Below are 20,662 nucleotides of genomic sequence, written 5' to 3' on the forward strand. Positions count from 1 at the left end.
ATATAGTTCTTGTAATGCAATGTAGAGTTTTCTGATTTCTTATTAGTTACTTTTCAAAAGTTTTAAATAATTGTGCTCATCTTTTATTTTTGTTAGTACATGTCTCCAAAGAATTCTTTTTTACTTGTTCTTGTGATGTTCTTTTTTTCTACTAAGAACTTGAATGTAGCATCAGTAAATATTAAACAGTTTCTCTAATTTTAACATTTCAAATATGGGATGACTTGTTTAAAATTCCTGAAGAAATGGATGTAAGATACATACATTGGCATTCTCTATCTCTGCACTTGAGAACAATTCGAGTAATCATTATTCTATTATCCTATCCTTCATCTACAAAAAAATAGAACGAGATTAACATATGTTCCTAGAATAATTTTCAAAGTTTAATGTAACATTTCATCTTGCAACATCACTGAATCAGAATACATAATAGAATTTGAATAAAAATCTTCCAAGAAATGAATAGTCCATTTGGTTAAGTCCATTTGGTTAATTTCTATAATCAGAGTAACATCTAAATACACAGTTTTGGTATTATTAGGATCTGAGAAAAGAAAGAGAAAAAAAACTACTACTTAGAATTTAAGATGCCATATATAACAAGATCATTTCACATGCATAATAAAACTAGAATTACTATATGTATAATTCAAAGTGCATACTTTGTTAGGTTTATTCAAACATATTTATCTTTATATTTATTTTCAGACTACCATAGGAAGCAATTAAGGAGCAGTTATTGACTTTATATTATAGTTTCAGTCTAAGAAAAAGTCAGTGGTAGAAGAGATTAGTCATCTGCTCCTAAAATCTGTAAAATCTGTCTTCTTTTCTTGAACCTACTTGGCCAAGATGTTCAGTAAGTTTTGATTGATATAATGTTGATACAATATTTGTATGAGTTGCAAAGCTTTCTTGCACTTTTCTCAGAACCAAGTAAACAAAAATCAGCACATTTCTATTACCTCAAGATATTTCTCTTCTGTTAATAGACTAGATCTCTGCACAATTTAAGGAGGCTAAGCCTAAAAGTGTTTTCTCTAAGTTGACTTATTTCTTGCAACCTTGTGTATTCTGGCTATTCTCTGGCTTGTTTATATTCGCAGTTGCTGACAAATTGGAAAAAAATGAAGGTATTCCAGTGGAAAAAGTGAGACTAACTGAGAGACCTGAAAATCTGAGTTCTAACAGTGAGATTCTGGATTGGGACATATACCAATACTATAAATTTTTGGCAGAAAGAGGAGATGTTCAGATACAAGTAATGTATAAAGACAAGCTTGAATTTTAAAACCATGTAAATTACAAAGGGCTTGGTTCTCCCTGACACCTAGAAGGGTTAACAATGCCTCATCCTAAATGGGAAAGGGCAGAGACACCCCCTCCTCTTTGTTCTGCTCCTTTTTTGTCCCCTGCCATTTGCAGTTCCTGTGGCCTGTGGACTATGAGAGAGCCAGTTGGCATAGTAATGGCAATTTTTTTACATTTACTCCTAAAAAAGTTCATTACTTAAAAGCCTAGATTTTAATTATTTAAAAAAGCACCATTCAATATTAGTTTTAATATGAATGAATTCTTACCAAGATCCAGAAATGTTCTGCCTTTGGGAATGGGAATGGTATGGCATTTGCATGAACTTTCAGTAGGTTTATGTGCCTCAGTGTTACTGTACTCCAGCAGGCCATTCATTAAAGAAGCCATATGCCCTGTATCGACCAGTTACCCAATAAAAGATATAGTCTGGAATGTTTCCTGCTTCTTTTTTAAGACATGTCAACTGAATCAAACTGTATCAACAATCTATAGTGAAATCACCAAGTAAGAGGTTTTCTTTTCTTTATTTAAATTAATATTACTGTTCAAATAATTTTCAAAAATTATTGTTCCTAGGTATCTCTTGGACAATTACATCTAATTGGGAGGAAAGGTCTAGATCAGGATTACTATGTAAGTCAATCTCAAGATTCTGTCATGTGGATTGGGAAGGACAGTGGTGAGGAAGGATGGTGGAGCAGTGAAAAGGGAGTTAGGCATGGAGGAGTTGCTGGGGAAAGCCCACTGTTGCTTCCTTAGTCAGATCAGCTTCCCAACTTCTGAGGAAGAACATAGTTCACCAGAGGGAACACATTTCCTACTTGCTTTAGAGTATAAAGGGGTAGAGGCTTCTGAAGAAGCAGTTGGGGCAGGGGTGCTTCCATGCTCCCTCTGAAACTAGCCTCTTCTCACCTAAACACACTTTTGGACGGGGATAAGATAAGGAGGACATCCCATATGCTGGCCTTGGAATTGCCCATTCCCTAAGCCAGCTGTGGAAAGTCTGTCTAGGAGTTTCCTGAGAATTAGACTCAGCCCCATTTGGCTAGATCAGAAGACAGACTGTTTGCAATGTTATTAGAAGCATTATTAAGCATCTTTATAAATTTGCACAGCTCCTTTCAATCATTTTGCCTAACTTTACCCTATCTCAATGAGGTTATAAGATTAATTATCAATTAATTACCAATTAATTATCAAATTTAGTGGAGAAAGAGCAAATAAACTTGACCTACACAGGATCCTTCTTAGTAAGATATCAGAGCCCTGGGATGAAGTCTTGTCTAGATCAAGGTTTCAAGGCCCTAGATCCTCACAGATCTGGAGAAGTAACTGGGGTTCTTTTTAAAAGATGATTTTCCAGCCTTTGTCATTTTATAGGAGTGGTTGCTATTGCCTCAAAGGAGCACATACCCTATTTCAACATAGTCCCAAAGTCTAAGCATTAGGAATAACTACTTTATAAGGAGATTACATTATTATTACTTTCTATTTCACTTAAGATCGTTATTTTACAAATGTGTCTTTGGTATTATAGTTTGTTTTATATTAGATATAGTATATATATATTAGGTAAATGTCAAAGTTAATTTCATAAAACGTGATAAAAATAGGTAGCAAGTGAAATAAGCATATGCATCCCAAGACAGCTCAATTGAAGGCCTTCAGATTTTATTATCTTCATCATTAGCCAAGGTTTTAGCTCCTTAGATGAATTCTAGATTCACAATATTGCTCCAATTTCAAATTTTATCCTTCAATGAGTTTCTCATGTTAATCATAAGATGCATACTGGGACGAATTCTCCATTTTTCATAAACATGAAATTTTATTGTGAAGGTACCTAAAACTCAGCTACAGGGAATACCCACCAATCTTTGTAGAGTACATAAAATCCCACAAAGCTAGATACCTCTGGTTAACTCCAGCTATCAGATAGGAGCTGTAGCCATCTCTAGGTGAGGATGAAGTGCTATCCAAGGCTGACACTGAAGGATTCTGGTGCTGTAGTGGCAAAAGCCAGGCAGTTGGACATCACCCTGGCTCTCCTGTGGGCTCATTCACAAGGGTTTTATTATCTCTATTTTACAGATGAGGAGCTGAGGCTGAAGAGATGAAATAAATTGCTTCAAGTCTCTCAGCTGGGTAAAAAGGTTGTTATGAAGCAGAATTTTAACTCAGGGCTTCAGCATTCAAAGCCTGTGCTCTTTCCATCAAACCTTACTACCTTTTGATCTAGGCAAAAAAAAAAAAAAAAAAGCCTCTAAAACCTATTTTCCTCATTTATAAAGCAAGAAGAATGAATAACAATCTCTCAGGTTGCTTCAGCTCGAACTTTCTGATGATGTGTTGGACTCTGTGCTGTTCATCCAGATATTTCGAAAAGGCTGGCTTTATTTCAGAACCATTCCCATGGTTCAGGCACATTCGGAGGCAACCAGAGGCTGGTCTTTGCTGCTTCATTCTGCCTAATAAACTAGAACTGGAATGGGGGGCTCCAGTCAAGTTCTGCGAGCTCAAGAATTATTGGCTTATGTATCAATTAGCTTAGGCTGCATCATAAACCACTCCCAAACCTAGGTGGTTTAAAACAACCACCATTTATTTAATTCATGATTTTGGCAAGTGAGTAGTTTTGGCTGGGCTCAGCAGAGTAATTCTTGTCTGGGCCAGGTTCAACTAATGTTGGCTGAGCTTGTTTAAAGATCTGTAGTTAGCTAGAGTATTGGCTAGGTCTGGTTTCTTTATGATGGCCTCATCTGTGACAGCTAGAATGACTGGGTCTATCCATATGCTCTCATCCTCGTCAGTTGGCCCAAGCTTTTACATGACAGTCAAATTGCTTTTGTCCTAAGGTTCTTAGAACACAGTCTCTTGAGGCCTAGGGTCAGAACTCACAAATCACTTCTGCTACATGCTTTTGGCCAAAGCAAGACACAAGGCCAGCCAACACTGAAGGGATAGGAAAAGGACTTCTTCTTTTAATAGACAAAAGTGCAAAGTATTGTGGTCATTTTTGCAGCAAGTTTAGTTGCACCAGAATAAACTTGAAATGGCATGGGAGATGCAAAGGGAAGAGAGAGGATAAAAAGATAAACCTAATTTCTGAAAGGCTGTTACTGCAGCTCTTCCCATGGCTAACATCTCGTTCTTCAAGTTTTACCTCCTCAGAGAGGATTACGTTGATCAATTTTATTCTTCCATCACTTATCCTATCACCCTGTGTTTATTTTCTCCTAGCCCATATCACTCCATATACATTGATCTTGACTTGTTTACTGTCTGTATCCCCAAAATGGAATGTAAGTTCTTGTCTGTCTTGCTCACTACTATGTATCCTGTTCTCAGATTAGTACCTGATACATATCAGGTTATTAGTAAGTACTTATTGAATGAATGAATGAATGAATGAATGAATGATAGCATTCTAAGCATTATATGTTGCTCCTAAGCCTGAGAACCACCACTTGAGCCAATATGCTAATGCTTCAGTCCACCAAAGAAAATTATTAATGTAAAGTTCTTTTTAAATCTAAGTGATGGTCAATTTACTGCCCAGCAAATTAAATATAAAAATATCTGGAAAAAACTAGCTTACATTTTTTTTTTCTTCTCACTGTTGATTGGCTTAATCTCACTGTTGATTGAATTAATCTCTTATGAGTTGTCACCACAGGCAAAATTTTCACTACTCTCTTCCCCACTACAGAATTAATTATTGAAAAGTATTGTATATGCAATATACAATTCTTGATTATATTAACTTTAATTTCTATGTGTACATTTAATGTCATTTGCATTTCTAAATATATACAGGATCAGAATGAATTGGGTTAGAAAAGCTGGGTGTTTTGGTGATTATAATTAAAGTAGATAAGGCATGATTAAATTCAACCTAGCAGAGGAATAATATAAAATATGTGAGGGCGACTGCTTTGTCTACCCTGCCAACCACTACAAAGAAGAGGGCTAATATCATCCCTTTCCAGGATGATTTACAGAGCCTAAGATAAAATAAGTGTTCATAAATGTTTTTAGAACAATGCCCTTTCTTGGCATTTCATTCTAGAAGAAATGTTACAAACTGATTAAACTAGAGATTTTCTTAGAACCAATGAAAAAATCATCCTCATTTCTTCTAAAAAGAGGATGTACATTCAACTAATAAAACTTTATTTAGCATAATGCCTGAGACATACTATATTTCATCCTATCTAAGACACTGTCAATTATAAGATACATTATTTTATGCTCAACTGAGAAAGAAAAAACACTGCCAATATAAATTATACAATGCCACTGATGGTAAGAAATGTCTTGATTAAAAGGGGGAGATGTATATCTTCGAATCAGTAAAATATGTTAGCAGGTGCTCAGTAATTATTTGAGGGATAGATGATGGATGAATGGAGTCTTAGTCTGTTTTAGCTGCTATAACGAAAATACCATAGACTAGGTAGGTTATAAACAATAGAAATTTATTTCTCACAGTTCTGGTGGCTGGAAGTCTGAGATCAGGGTGCCAGCATGGTTGGATGAGGACCGTCTTCCAGTTTGCAGACTTCCCATCGCATCCTCACATAGCAGAAGGGGCAAGCTAGCTCTCTGGGGCCTCTTCATGAGGCCCCATTCATGAGGGTTCTGCTAATGACTTCTCAAAAGCCCCACCTAATGCCATCACCTTGGGCATTACATTTCAATATATGAATTTGGGGGGGACACAAATATGCAGATTATAGCAGATGGATAGGTGAATGGAGGAATGAATGGATACTTGATCTTAACTCTTTGAGAGCAAGAACTCAGATTAGCTCATGCATATTCATCAAAATAACTTGCATGGTACTTTCACACAGTGTTTAACAAAGTGTTGAAGCAATAACATTAAGGCAGGTTAATTTAAGTAGAAAGAAAAGAGAACAGAAATGCCAAGTAGGCCATGAGAGTGGAGAGTTGTGGATAAGGAATTACAGAAAGCCTCAATTCCGTTGGTCTTTATCGGGTCATTATATTAAAGGATGGGGAAAACTCCAGGATTCTTGTTTGTTTCTAAAGAATAGATTATTCTCTTTTAACAGTTCAAGTCTAGTTTCCCAAAGTGAAACATTTTTTCCTAGGACTTTCTATTGCCATATTTGAGAGCCAAATTCTGAAACTAGACTTTGAAAAATGGTTTCATAGAATCGTAATACTAGAGCTGGAAGGGATCATAAAATCCGGTCCCCTTGTTTTAGAGATATAAATTTATCCTTTCATTCACCCACTTATTCATTCATTCTAGAAATATTTCCTGAGTGCCTCACATACAGTAAATGCTGTGCTAAGAACAGAGGATTCAGCATTGGGGGAGACAAACAATTAAGCAGACAATTAAACCAATGGATGCATGCCATAATAGGGCAAGACAGGGTGCCCCCATGAGCACACAGGGAAGGATACCATGAATGAGGAAACCATGGAGATACTGTGACTTGCACAAATTATAGTAACCTAGGGGTATATTTGGGTCTTAGCTGAATAGAAATATTCATAAGAAACATATCTTTTAAATTAATGTGCTCTGATAAATATAATTGGTAAAGCATACATTTACCAATAAATGATTGGTAAATCACACATTGCTACGAATTTCTCCTAGCCAATTAACACATTATTCCAGACATTTTAGACAGCCTTTACTTCAAGATGCCCTCATGCCCATAAATCTCCAGTGGCTTCTATTTTCTACCACATAAAATAAAAGTCCTTAGCCTGGTATTCAAGATTGTTTATGATATGGCCCCATTATATTTTTGCAAGTCTTAGCTTTTGGATATTCTACTTTAGCCATACTGAAAAATGGACATTTCCATCTCCAGACACACTTGGACATTTCCATCTCCATTCTTTGCTCATGTTATTCCCCCAGACTATGATGACCTCTGCACTGGTGAATCTTCATCTTTTATGAGACATTTATCATTTAAGCCCTTTTTTATCGGAGAAGGCAGAGTGCCAAGTACATGGGGATTGGATTCAAACTGCTTGTGGGATTCCAATACCAGCTACATGACTCTAGTGTCACTAAATAGGCTCAGATATTAATAATATTTTCCTTATTGTGTCTTTGTGAAGAATAGGCAAGGAAAATCTTGTAAAATATTTATCAGTGAACTGGTTAAATTTTCTGTTATTCTACATCCCTCTAATTCTTTTTGGTATTCCTTTTATCCCATCTATCACCTATTGTCTTATTGGTTTTTACATGTATTTCTTTCTTCTCAGCAGTATTATTAGGGAGCAAATATGGGGACAGTGTTTTTGATCATCTATGGATCACCTATAATACCTGGAATACTACCATATATACAGCAAGTTTCAATCAAGTTTTTGAAAGGATAAATGAAGAACAGAAGAGATAAATGGATGAATGGGTGTGATGAGGTCTGGCACTGGTGGCATTTGTATTTACTTTACGTCTATAAGCAGACTGACTTTATAAATGACCCCGTGGTTGTCGAATAAGTTGATAATATTTCTAGAGCAAATTTACATATGAAAAAACTACCCACATTGCTTTTTCTCATCTTTGGTCAGGAGTAGACCCTTGCATGTCAACCTATCCAAGGCTTTTTGAAGAGCAGAAGAGTTGTGTCCTAGTAAGACACTTTAGAGAGTTTCTTTGTTTCTCATTCCTGGGGCTGATTTCTTTTATTACTCCATGTGGTCTCTGAGGAGAATTTCTGGAAGGTCAGCATGAGGCCTAGGAAATGAGGCAGCCAGGGACAGGTCAGTCCTTATGTGGTCTAGACTGAGTGTTTCATTTAATGTTATGACCTAGAGAGAATCAGAGGTTTTGCCAGCCCTCTTCAATTTGATTTAGAAAGACCTGGCCTGAAGTTCACCTCTGTGAAAAGACCTGGTCTCAGCAAGCAGCCAGGTGTGTCTGGTCTTATTCATTCTGCCTGTAAACATTAGGATGCTATATATCCAATTCTACCAATATATAAACTGTCTTATAAAATAAGTTATATAGTATAACATAGAAGCATACTTTTTCAAATAATGAACTATTTAGATCTACAGCTGGGATTCATCTGTCCTCAACAAAGCCACGTGCATATGCCTTTCTAAGTGTGAGAAGTCCTCACATTCTAAATTTATATAAAATTATTAAAATTAATAATTAAAATAATAATAAAATGAAGAGTGATATATATCTATATCAATTTACAGTTCATTGGCACTTGGAATAGTGCCTTGAAGAAAGTGGGCATTCCATAGATATATTTTTGAATGCATGTTAAATGAAATACAGTTTGCTTTGCAAAGCCGTTTTGTAGAATATGTTAATGACGTTTTATAGAGTATGTCAATAATACTGTTTCTTTCTTCTCCAGAAAGCATTATACTATTTCTTAAAGGCAGCAAAGGCCGGGAGTGCAAATGCCATGGCATTTATAGGAAAGGTATATGCTTCATCTGGATTGATATTTTTCATTTCTTAAAGACCTAAGAAATTAATAGTATCAGCTAATTGAACCCAGTGTAGGGTACAGGGCTGCAGACCTCGATCATGAAAAGAGTTGAAGGGCATTTGGCTACAAATTGAGGGTAGTTTTCCTGAGGTGATAGTTTAGGAAGAAGCCCCATAAAACAGCAGCCTTTATCTAGGACGCCAAAAGCAGCCTTGAAAGTGCACCTGGCTCAGGACTCCTTGACTGAGTATAGTTCAGAATCAATCCTTCCCATGACTTCTATCCCTGGCATGTAACAGGAGAGCTGAGCTAATTATGCACTGAAGACTGATACAGGCCTCAATCTCATGAGGTGCCTCCTTCCTCCACTCTAGGAATGAGACCCAGCTCCAGGCTGACCAAAGTCCATGCTTGGGCCACCTCTGGTAGGAGGACCCTCTGGCTGCTGAACAGCTTTTGTGGAGGATTCCTCTAGAGAGGCAGGTTCTTTCTTCAAAGACCACTCACTCTCCCAAGTGCTGCCCTTGGCACTGCAGCCAGTTTGCATTCATTAGGAACCTTGGGGACAAGTGTTCTATTTCCAGAAGTGCTACACACAGTAAATTTAGATGCAAGGAAGTATGAGAAAACACAAATAGGGCTCATTTTTTTTGTCCTTGGGCAAATTCACTTCAGAATGTATGTAGTAGATTGTTTCTTTAATTTTTCCTTTATAAAAAATTGAAGTGAAATTCAAATGACATAAAATTAACCACTTAAAAATGTACATTTCAGTGGCATTTATTACATTCACCGTGTTGTGCAACCATCACTTCTATGTATTCTAAAATCTTTTCATCATCCTCAAATTTCTTGGTTTTTTAACATCCTCTTTTAATTTTTCTTCTAGATGTATTTAGAAGGTAATGATGCGGCACCACAAAATAACGCTACTGCGTTCAAATACTTTTCCATGGCAGCCAATAAGGTATGTACTCAGCTCATTTCTTCAAAACATAAAAACATTTGACTTCCATTACATGCAGACTAGTGCTGAAGAGTTGACTTCAAGGCCCCATGCCTGGTTAATAGGCGTGGGAGGAGTTTCGTGTCCTGGAGAAGAAGAATACTGTTCTCAATAAAATATGGGGTTGGGATAGGGACTGACATGTCTTGTCTTCTTAGTAAGTGAAAAATAGCAGTGACTTGAATTTTCCTAGCAAGAAGCCAGACAGAAGCTCAGCTTTCCCCTCTTACATGCAATAGATGAGGCCATCTAGCTCAGGAAACAAGAAATAAGAGATAAGGATATAGGAAGAGAAAACTCAGTCAATAATACTGTAAGTTTAGGATGAAAGCAACCAAGAAATGCCCAGTTTTCTCCTGTTTGATTATACCCAAGAGCTAGAAATCCCCTTGGCCCAAGAATAAGGCTGTCAGAGAGGCACGATGATTGAGATCATGGCTCTGGATACATTTGGTTTGAATGCCAGCCCTGCTACTTACTAGCTGTGTGACTATAGGCAAGTTACTTAACCTTCCTGTGCCTCGACTTTCTTATCTATAATATGATAATATAAGATTTGCCTCCTATTGTTGTCAGTATTTTTGAGTTAACATTTCTGTGCCTCCTATTGTAAAGTACTTAAAACACTGCCTGGCACATAGTAAGTGGTATGTGTCAGCTATTATCTTTTGCAGCCTGGAGCCAGTTAGGTAGAGTGAACTTCAAAGCATATCCAAGGCAGAATAGATTGGATCTGTGAAGGAATATAGAAATGATGTAATATGGCTTCTGCCATTGAAGTTTTGCCTTAGTTCCTTGGTTCGGTGAGGCTGGCATCTGTCAGATAAAACTTAGAGGACTACTCTGAATCCCTTTAGTAAACTAAGAGTGTCCTAATTGCAGCACCCATCAACCTATTGTTGGTGAATGGCCTTAATAAATTTTCTATCCCTGCACAATAGGAAACATTTTGTTGTCTTACTCTGTCATACCACAAGACTAACAGTAAAGATGTGCTCAAGTTGGAATATTTTCAACTGTTCTCAGTTTTTAAAAACCTACTGCTGCTTTAGGAGCCTATTTATAAATGACTAGCACTTCAGTGCTGCTGCTATTGTGGTGTAAATTACTGAGAAGGCTGGTACTAAGCTCCTCTCCCTTGTAATTTATATGAAATTGTTGCTCAGCAAGACTATTAGTTATATGGAGATTAGGATGACAGGAGAGAGCCAACTGAAAAAGAGGCGGTGTAATGTAACAAGAAGATCTTTTGTAATTTGGCAAATAATGCTGATTTGTCAGCCCAGAGGAATAATGCCAGGAAGTTGAGTGTGTAAATTAACCCAGCTCCCAAGCTATTCAGGGCTGAGTAACCAGCAGTGATCTGAGTTACCTTACTTTACAGAAGAAACCTGACAGTGTATTTAAAATGATTGTTCTGAATGGCATCAAGTGGACACAGCCATATATTCCTTTATCATCACCTGGAAATTAGATTTCTCAATTAGGGTCACAACTAAAGTAAAAGGTGTCTATCTCCCACTCTTTGCACACCCACGCTCTTCTACTTAAAGAAAAAAAATGCATTTTCAATTTGCTTTTAAGTCATATCAGTACTGAAATGCAAGGCTACAGACTTTATGACCTCTTTTATCTTATTTACTCAGAAACATAAACAGTTATCCTGTGTGAAATTGGGCCCATATTGGACTAGTTTTCTCTCTCAGCCTCTGAACACATCAGATCTATCCCCATCTCCACACTTTTGTCTTTTCCCCTCCCTTCCCAGACTCTCCTATTCTGAATCCTATCCATCCCCCAGAGTAGAGTTTAATCCTCTCTCCCTCCACAAAGCCACTCTCACACTCCTTGGCTCACATAATCTTTTTCCTCTTCTGAACTTGCCCTGGATTCACACTATGTACTGCTGGAACTTTACTGCTTCTACCCTGTGCCATCTCTCTTACCCTCTAAAGGCCGTGTCTCCTCAACTAGAGGAGTGCAGCAGTCTTAGCACATAGTAGAGGTTCATTGAATATTTGCCAAATAAATGATCGTCTGCTCCCTAAGCTGATGTCAGTTAACCTAAGCAAGAGCATTTAAGCCCTAAAGTGAAAGTTATATATGGGGCGACTGCCTACTTATGTTTTGTTAGACCCAGAAAGTGTTTTTAAAATTAGGAAATTTCATATCAAAATCTGGTCATCCAGCTTCTCTTGAAAAATGGGAAGAGCTGACCATATGAAGCTACCATTCCATGTAACAAAACTGCCTGGAACAAAAACTGAGGAATTGCTGCTGCCTTTAGACAAGGCAGGTACTCACTGGCTTGCCTCAGTCTCCACCACTTCATCACCTAGATTAATGTACTTCTTACATTACTTTAATGGTCATTCCTGACCCAAAAGTCCTAAAAAGGTGCTTTGGGCCTTAAACAGTTAGCGAATCATCCACTGAGCTCCTGGTTTCCCTGCAACTCTCTTAGAGAAGGAAAGTAATTTGTCCTCACTGTTCTAACTTTCTCCCTCTTATTTTCCTCCCCCTTTCCTCTTCTTATTTCCCCTCCCTTCTATTTTTCTCATCATCTAAATGAGAGTAATTAGAAGAAGACAGATGGACTAGACCTTATCACACCCATCACTAGGCCTTACTACCCCGAGGCCAGACTACCCCAATACTCCTAAGACCACAGGTAGATGTAGTCAGGGGAGCAGAAGGACGAAGAGAGCAGACATATACCACTTGCTTTAAATATAGGTGGACCATCCTTAATAATTCTTACAATAGCTGGCCTTTTGATATTTATAGGCCCAAACTTTGGAGTCTTAAATAGTTTTTGAACTATGCCTTCTCTATTTATGTTTTATTCCAGTATCACTGATACTCTGACTCCATCCACAGCATCTACAGTTAGGAAAATCGGGAGAGTTTTCTACGAGAACTTGTTTCTGAGGAAATACTTTAAACGTATAAAACAAACCTACAGATTGGCTGAATGAAAGCCAAGTGGCCAACATGGCTCCTTACACAGTCACTAGAGGTTGAAATCCATGATGGGAGATAGAAAAAAAAAAAATGAGTTTTCTGGTACAGAAGTTACTTTTAAGGTTCACTCTTCATCAGAGATTAATAGGCTGAATATCAATATATTTGAACATGTGCTAAATGCTAAATGTGCTAAATACTCCCTTTCTAGACTATTTAGAATATAAATCGGAAAAATAAATGGTAATTAATTTAGCATCAAATAGAACAGAAAACATTGGTGATGTTATAAGCAGTCAAATTTGAATAAAGAAACATATACCAACAATGCTTGATCATCCATAATAGCTAGATTGGAATTCACAGAGTATCTAAATGTTATTTGGCCATTTATGGCAACCTCCTTTGACTAAAGCACATAACAAGTGTCTGGATAGATTTCTCCCTTCTGGAAAACTCTTACACATACTTCAGAACCCAGCTCAAATGTCACCACCTCTGACAACTCAATCCCCTCAGTCCCTAGCCACCTCCAGGCAATTGAGTATTCTTCTTCTAGGTGCCCACAACACACTCAATCTTGTTCTCCCACAGGAATTACTACAGTTGACATGATTACTTTGAGAGGTCCTCCCTAGTGAGTCAGAGCACACTAATCTATGAACTCTCTAAGGCAGGGGTCATGGTTTATCCATCTTTTAACTTTCATCTCCTTCCTCTGCACCATGCCTCTTGTGGGGTAACACAAAGAGAGTACTAAATAAAAGCTAAATAAAAGAATAGAAGAAAGACTTGACTTTCATTTTCCTCTTCTCTTTTCTAGTCAGAGGGAGTTATTAAGGGGTGAAAGTACAAACTAGAAAGGGTCAAAATAATTTGCCAACTGCCTGATTAACTGTCATGGTTAATCACCTATTGGGTGCGTTTCAAATATTTTGAATGATTTTTCAATAATTTTCCTTATCATGAATTCTTCTGGGACTTCACTTGGATTTTTAAAACTGTTCTAGGGCAATGCAATTGGTCTTCATGGGCTTGGTCTTCTTTACTTTTATGGGAAAGGAGTTCCTGTGGTAAGTTAAATAATATCATTATCTTTTTAACATATTTCTAGCCATTTATAGGGTAAAAATCATGGTCACTGATTAATTTAAAGAAATTAGTCTCTATTACCTGGTTTGCCAAACTATCATATCTGATAATAGAGAATAAAATAATCCAGTGAAATGTTTGCCAAAGAGACAGAACAAGCTTATGACAAGAATAACAACCCCAATTGTTACCTAAGGATTATTAACTTAATGTAATAGTAACCTTAGAAATCATCTAACCCTTGAGGATTTTTTCGATAGAGAAGTTTATCTTTTTAGTGTAACCTCTGTCTTTGAGTGACCTTGCCCCAATATCTAACAAAATTTAATGTCAGTGTAGGAAAAGACATAATTTGCAATGAAAATGAGATAATTATTTCCTAATATAATAATGAAATAAAATGTATAATACTTCTGATATTAGTTTAATTAGTCTAAATCACATCCAGCACTTACTTCACTCTTTTTAAAAAGTAGAGGGCAATTGTTACCATGGAGTTATACATACATCTCTGAGTAATAGAGTGTAATTATCTTGCAGAACTATGCTGAAGCACTTAAATACTTTCAGAAAGCTGCAGAGAAAGGATGGCCCAACGCACAGTTTCAATTAGGCTTCATGTACTACTGTAAGTGCTATGACTATGGCTGCTTTACTTAGAACAACAAATGATTATTAAGTCTGAACCTTTTTTGACAAAAATCAAAAGATTGGTGTGTGTGGTTTAGATAGAATATTCAGACAGCAATTTGAGGAGGAGTTTGAAGAAGACTGAAGAAAAGGATACCAGTTGAGAGAGGAAGCAAGGAGATGCAGAGTGAGAAAGTAACTTTCGAAAAGATTAAGTTTGAGGTGGCTTTTAATATCATGCACATACCCAGAAGCAAGTATGAAATTCACAAGAAAGATCAAACTTAGAAACATTTGGAACATGACAAACATCAACATGTAGGTATTTGTTAAGAATAGCTAAGGTTGCAAAGGGAAAAGAGAGGAGGGGGAAAGACAGTGGGCCATGGTCAGAAATCTGGTGATCCTCTGTGTCATATTGAAAAGATGGGCAGAGAAAGAGTGGTCATAAGATGACTGGAAAGGCATGATAAGAAGGGGAAAAAATGTGATCTTAAGGAAGCCAAGCAATAGAACTTTTAAGAAAGAGTAAATGAATGAACAAACCTCTGAACGCAGTGGGTAGCCTGGTTCTCAACTTAAAAAAAAAAAAAGTAAGAAAGGGTCGAGTATCCATGAAACTTGTCAGTATTGAGGATGCTAGTGAGATCACTAGACTGGTTGGTGTAAAAGCTGGATACAGTGGGTTGAAGTGTGAATAGAAGGTAAGGAAGGAAATGAGTAAAAATATTCTTGGGAGTACTGCACCTTTAACTGGAAGCAGAGAGATGTAATGGTAGCATGAAGAGGACCAAGAACTAAGAGGGGGGGTTGTTTTTAAGGTGGGGAGGAATGTGAGTATAATTTTTGGCAGAGAAAAGAGAGCCAACCAATGGAGGTGGTTAATGTGTCATGAGAGAGGCGAGATAATTGATACAAAAGGATTCTGAAAAAATTTAGGTGTCATTAGGATCTGATTGGACCTAGGTGAGAGGAGAGATTTTTCATCCTTAAAGATGGAAGGAGGAAGGAAAGATGGTACATGTGTAAATCTAGGGGGTAGGGGAAAGAGGCAAGTGAGGAAAGACTAACTGAGAATTTCTTCAGTGAGCTAGGAGGTACAAGGTTATCTTCTGAGAACGAAGGTAAAGCAGTTGGGGCAAGAGGTCTCATAAAGCCATGAAAGTCTATAACACTGTTTGTGGGGACTGAGAGAGGCCATGGCCAAGACAAGTACCAGGAGATCTAACATACACCTGAGTCTCTGCACTAAGACCTCTCTGTCAGAGGTGGAGCTAGTGCAGAGCAGACTGAATCACCAAGGAGGTCCAATCTGGCCAAAGAGTCAGCTGGCATTTTTCATGGTAGTCCAGGGGGAGGACCTGTTTAGTACTGCCTTGTGGGGTTGCCTAAGATGGCCTTATACATATAGTTCATTCCAGGTCACAGACCCAGGATCTATCAGATTCCTTAAGTTGCTAGAATAAGAGTAATAGTAATAGCTAATGTTTGTTAATCTTTATAGGTATTAACTCATTTCATTCTCTCAACACATTTAAGGAGTATCCCAGAGTTTATAGATGAGCAAACTGAGCCATGATATGGTTAAACGTCTTGGCCAAGATCACAGTGAAGCTGGGATTCAAATCTGAGCAATCTGCCTCTAGAGCCTTTGCTCTTAGCTGCTACATGACACTGCTTCTAAAGGCTATGAAATGTTAGTGCTGTGGGAGATTTAAGGACCAACTAGTGAAAGCCTCTCCTTCTTCAAATGAAGTGCCTGGAGGTGCTCGACTCACAAAAGGAGTAATGGGAGAGCCAGGACAAGAATCTCAGCTGCTGTAGTTGATTCTCTGCCCTAACTCCAAATGCTTCTACTTGCTCCAAGCATGAGTTGGGTATGAGCAACGCTTCCCGGAGATGAGATTTGCCTGCTTCAAACTCCGCAATTATGGCCAGGAGGAGCTATACTGGTCTTTTGGTATGGAAGGATGACATCATGGTAGGGCTTCTGGTCCTCAGAGACCAACATTTAGTCTTTGTTAATTTTAGTTACGACATATTGAGGAGATATTTTCATGAGACTAAACAGACCTTCTTCAGTTTTCTGAATAGGTCGAGAACAAAGATCTCTACATTCTTACTTAAAATTAAACTTAACTTTTTCTCTCCCAAACAGTGGAACTAGAACAGCTTGACTTTCGGTTGGCTTTTCTCACCCTATTTAAAATAGCAATCATCACTATGACCATTATATCCATAGATTATAATGTAACAAAATAAAAAAAATAAGGGGTGGCTCAAAATAATTTTAACTTTCAGCTGGCTCTGGAGTATTGAAGGATTATAAACTTGCCTTCAAATATTTTTACTTGGCATCTCAGAGTGGGCAGCCCCTCGCCATTTATTATCTGGCCAAGATGTATGCGACAGGAACAGGAGTGTTAAGATCGTGCAGAACTGCTGTGGAGGTAAATAATGAGATGTTTTTAAAGTACTTTTCATTTATCATTCAGAGTAAGTGATACTGCTCTTAAATTGTTGGTGCCTTTGATTTTATAGATATTACCTCTTTTCTTCCAGTTGACAGTGTGAACAGTGACATTTGTCAGGATGAAAAGCAGTGATGTAACTCAGACTGAGAAAGGAAGAAAGAGAAATGATCCCTCCTCTCTTGCATTTGGCTTTTTATCAAGTTCAGAGCTCCTTCAGAATCCTGTTAAAGAGCTCTATTTTAGCCTTCAATCATATCGGCAGGGCAATTTGGCAGATCTAGTGGGATTAGGGCTTTTGACTTGGAAACTGAAAGGTTTGGTTTAGCCTAGAAAATGTAGTCCACTTCTTCCCAAAAATCAGGGTCCTTAGGTATTTGATGATTTGGATGACAACTGAGAAAGTGAATTCTTTCAGCCCTAGGAAGCTTTTAGGAATTTAATGCCCTTTATTGATTTATGAAATACTTCCGCTGCATTTCCATGTTGCAATCTAGCCCCTCTAAAACTCATTTCAAAAGCTGCCAGCTAATAATCTATCTTTAGATTTGCTCCTTTGCCAACTTCCTAATGAATTATGTATGGCTAACCTCTTTTGGTTACATAAGGGCTATTCAGCTAAGTTGACATTTGTCCCCATAGAACTCCACACAGCTCCCTTGTAGTTATGTCACCTACACCCTCAGGCACCGTCTTCCCTTCATTCTCTCCTTTCCACATCAGCTGTGGCCTTATAACTTGCCTTAGCAGAGCAGCAGTGCCCAGAAAGGACCCTTTTTAAAAACAGAAGTCAATACATTTTTGTTCTGCCAAATAGCCTCCAAGTCAGGAGAGTTTATTATGCAAACATAAAATAAGCCTCAGGAAGTTTCAGCTCAAAACAAAAAAATACACACTTATAATCTTTGTGTATATGAAAGTATTAACTCTTAACCTTAAATAATTTGCAAAAGCCATGCTTTAGACCAGAAATTCTTGTCCAACTAACCAGCAGGAGCTGTAGACTAATGTCATTTATATTTTAACTAGAATGAAGCATATTGGCTAACCAGTCTGCTTGATTTCTCTTCCCATGTACAGCTTTATAAAGGAGTTTGTGAACTAGGCCACTGGGCTGAGAAATTCCTGACAGCATACTTTGCCTATAAGGATGGTGATATAGATTCTTCTCTCATTCAGTATGCACTTCTTGCAGAAATGGGGTATGAAGTAGCTCAAAGCAATTCAGCATTCATTTTGGAATCTAGTAAGATAAGTTAAAATTCTCTGTAATTCCCTAATCACACATATGTATATATGACTTTACTACAGGTACATTTTAAGCCTTCTGAATGGAATCTCTCTCTCTCTCTCTCTCTCTCTTTTTTTCTCTCTCCCTCCCTCTTTTTTTTTTTTTTTTTTTTAGAAAAGGCTAAAATTATTGAAAAAGAGAAAATGTATCCAATGGCACTTCTCCTATGGAATCGAGCTGCCATTCAAGGTATAGAACCTAGATAAAAATAAGCATATACCTGGTCCCCATCCACTATTATTCATCTGATTTGCTCCAGCTGAGTTCTTGGGCACATAGACAGAAAGGTACAGAATATCAAGTAGGTGGTATTTCAAACTGTACTAATATTAGGATCAGTCTTTGGTTGGAGGTCATTTCCAGGAATTTCTTTTCTTTATTATTCTCAAGGTCCCCAGTTTAGCAAACCATACAAATTTTTCTGTAGCTCTGTCTTCATGGCACCAGAACGGCTGTTTGAAACATGATGGTTTTACTTAAGATACCAGTTTTCTTGGTCTGGCTTCAGTCACTTAATTGCTGAGTTTTCTTTAACTTATCAGAGATGGAGCCTATATTGCAATGAGTTTATAGGTAAAATTACATGGGGATCTAAGACTTGTTTGATTTCTCTTTTAAAATATCACATTGATTATTGCCACAAACTTTGGATCTTTATTATAACTGTTAGCATGTTAGCATCAGAAAGAAAGGAAAAAAAAAAAAAACGGAGTTAATTGGCAAGATCTTCTCAGAGCCTTTCCTGGAGTTCCTGTGCCCTGCTTGTAGGGGTCACGTGATGAGAAATGTAAGCTAGCATTGGTGGGAAAGCATTGACAGGTGGGATTTGAATCACTATGTCTCATTCTATTCTTTCCCTAAAATGATATTACTAAGAGTAGAGAGATATTGCAAAGCTGCCACCATTGGCATTTGGATATGCAAGGAACTCTCTTGCAGTAAGAAAACAATTTTACTTCCAATTAAGTTTCTCAAAATTGTTTCATGCTAAGGCCGAACTATCCTGTTCTACAAGAAGTGAATAGAATAAAAATGATTTTCAGTTCATGCTAATATGAGGCAGAGGAAAAATTCACAGTGGTGCCTTGTCACATCCAGCTGAGCTGGTAACACAACAGCAAGCTGTCTGTGCAATTTTAGTGAAAAATTCCCCCCAAAAGAAAAGTCTGTGTTTTCTAAATGCAATAAAAACCTTGTTTGGAGTGGGGAAACAACACAAAAAACCTCTGAGCTATGGCAGATTACCTCAACTGCAACAAATACAGGTTTATTCCAAGCTAGGAAATATCGTAGAAATTGCACCAAGGAAAAGAGCTATTGGAAATGAGGGGACATTAATATTAAACAGAATTCTCCAATATAAAAATGTCAGGCCCCTAAAAATAATTATGTGTCACAAGAGAGGTCAGTCAAGAGTGTCCCCAAAGATGTGCCTGCTGAGTGGCTCGCTTGAGGTTAGGAAACCTAATAACCAGTCACTGGCGGTACTTCTCTCAGCAGTTGCTGTATGTGAGGAGGGTACTGAACCATTGGGGCTCAGCAGTCATCACCCTGCCACTGTGAAACTGAAAGAGAAAGCTGCACCACTGACAAGTGGCTCCCTGGGAGCCTGTCAGGGTCACCACATGCCTCCAGTTAGCCCCCTAATTAGGGTGAAGCTGAATCCTCTGAAAACCTGCTTGTTCACTGCCTTCCATTCTCAGAGACTTCAGGGGTCCTACTTAATGCTTGTAAAGCTTGGAAACACACAGAAGTCCTTTTGTGGTTATGGCCCAGAAGGAATATTGGAGTCAAAGAAAGGCAACTTTGGGCAAAATTAGAGATGGAGTAGTTTTCTCTCTAGGGTTCCTGGAGTTTTTTGCCCCTCCAGGCCCCTGCAGGCCCATTTCTATAAGGTCTTGTCTACCTGTACATTTTGAAGCACCTGGAAAGCAAGCCCTGCTAACTAATGTCTTTGGCAACTTAAGAATTTTATGACGTTACCTCTACTCAAAGAGAACTAAAGATGGCTATGGCATTACATTGTAATAGAGGAGTCTAGAAGACTAAAAGAACTTCAGTACTCAAAGGAATCAGTTCCAAAATATTTTTGGCATTGCACTAGGCCAAATGGAATTTAGAAGGAGTCCTACATCCTTAAATGATATACCTCAGACCATATCGCACAGGGGACTTCTTCCTTTTCCAGGCAAGCTTAGACTGTGCTAGAGGGATTGGCCACAGCTGAAATGAATGCCCTAGACAAACATTTCCTTGTCTATTCAATCAACATTGTCCTGGTGAATGGAAACACAGACCCCAAAGAGACCCTTAGAGGTCATCCCTAAGTAGCCTTTAAAAGACTCAAATCTCATATCTTAAAACGTCACATGAATTTTTTTCCTACTCCTAAATGTATCAAAGTTTGCTAGAAAGTAAGATGATAAAATATTTA

At 37.8% G+C, this 20,662-nt stretch overlaps 1 protein-coding gene across 1 annotated transcript in view; it reads left to right on the forward strand.

The window, feature by feature from the left end:
* SEL1L2 (SEL1L2, ERAD E3 ligase adaptor subunit) overlaps positions 1 to 20,662 on the forward strand; it is a 113,356-nt gene that overhangs the window by 71,292 nt on the left and 21,402 nt on the right. Inside the window, exons 9-16 of the mRNA XM_006921578.2 lie at positions 1,110 to 1,264; positions 1,894 to 1,950; positions 8,697 to 8,765; positions 9,664 to 9,741; positions 13,755 to 13,817; positions 14,377 to 14,464; positions 16,768 to 16,916; positions 18,343 to 18,417. Coding sequence (XP_006921640.1) covers positions 1,110 to 1,264; positions 1,894 to 1,950; positions 8,697 to 8,765; positions 9,664 to 9,741; positions 13,755 to 13,817; positions 14,377 to 14,464; positions 16,768 to 16,916; positions 18,343 to 18,417 — 734 coding nt within the window. The remainder of the gene's footprint in view (positions 1 to 1,109; positions 1,265 to 1,893; positions 1,951 to 8,696; positions 8,766 to 9,663; positions 9,742 to 13,754; positions 13,818 to 14,376; positions 14,465 to 16,767; positions 16,917 to 18,342; positions 18,418 to 20,662) is intronic.

Source organism: Pteropus alecto, unplaced genomic scaffold, assembly GCF_000325575.1.
Source record: "Pteropus alecto unplaced genomic scaffold, ASM32557v1 scaffold45, whole genome shotgun sequence".
NCBI lineage: Eukaryota > Metazoa > Chordata > Mammalia > Chiroptera > Pteropodidae > Pteropus > Pteropus alecto.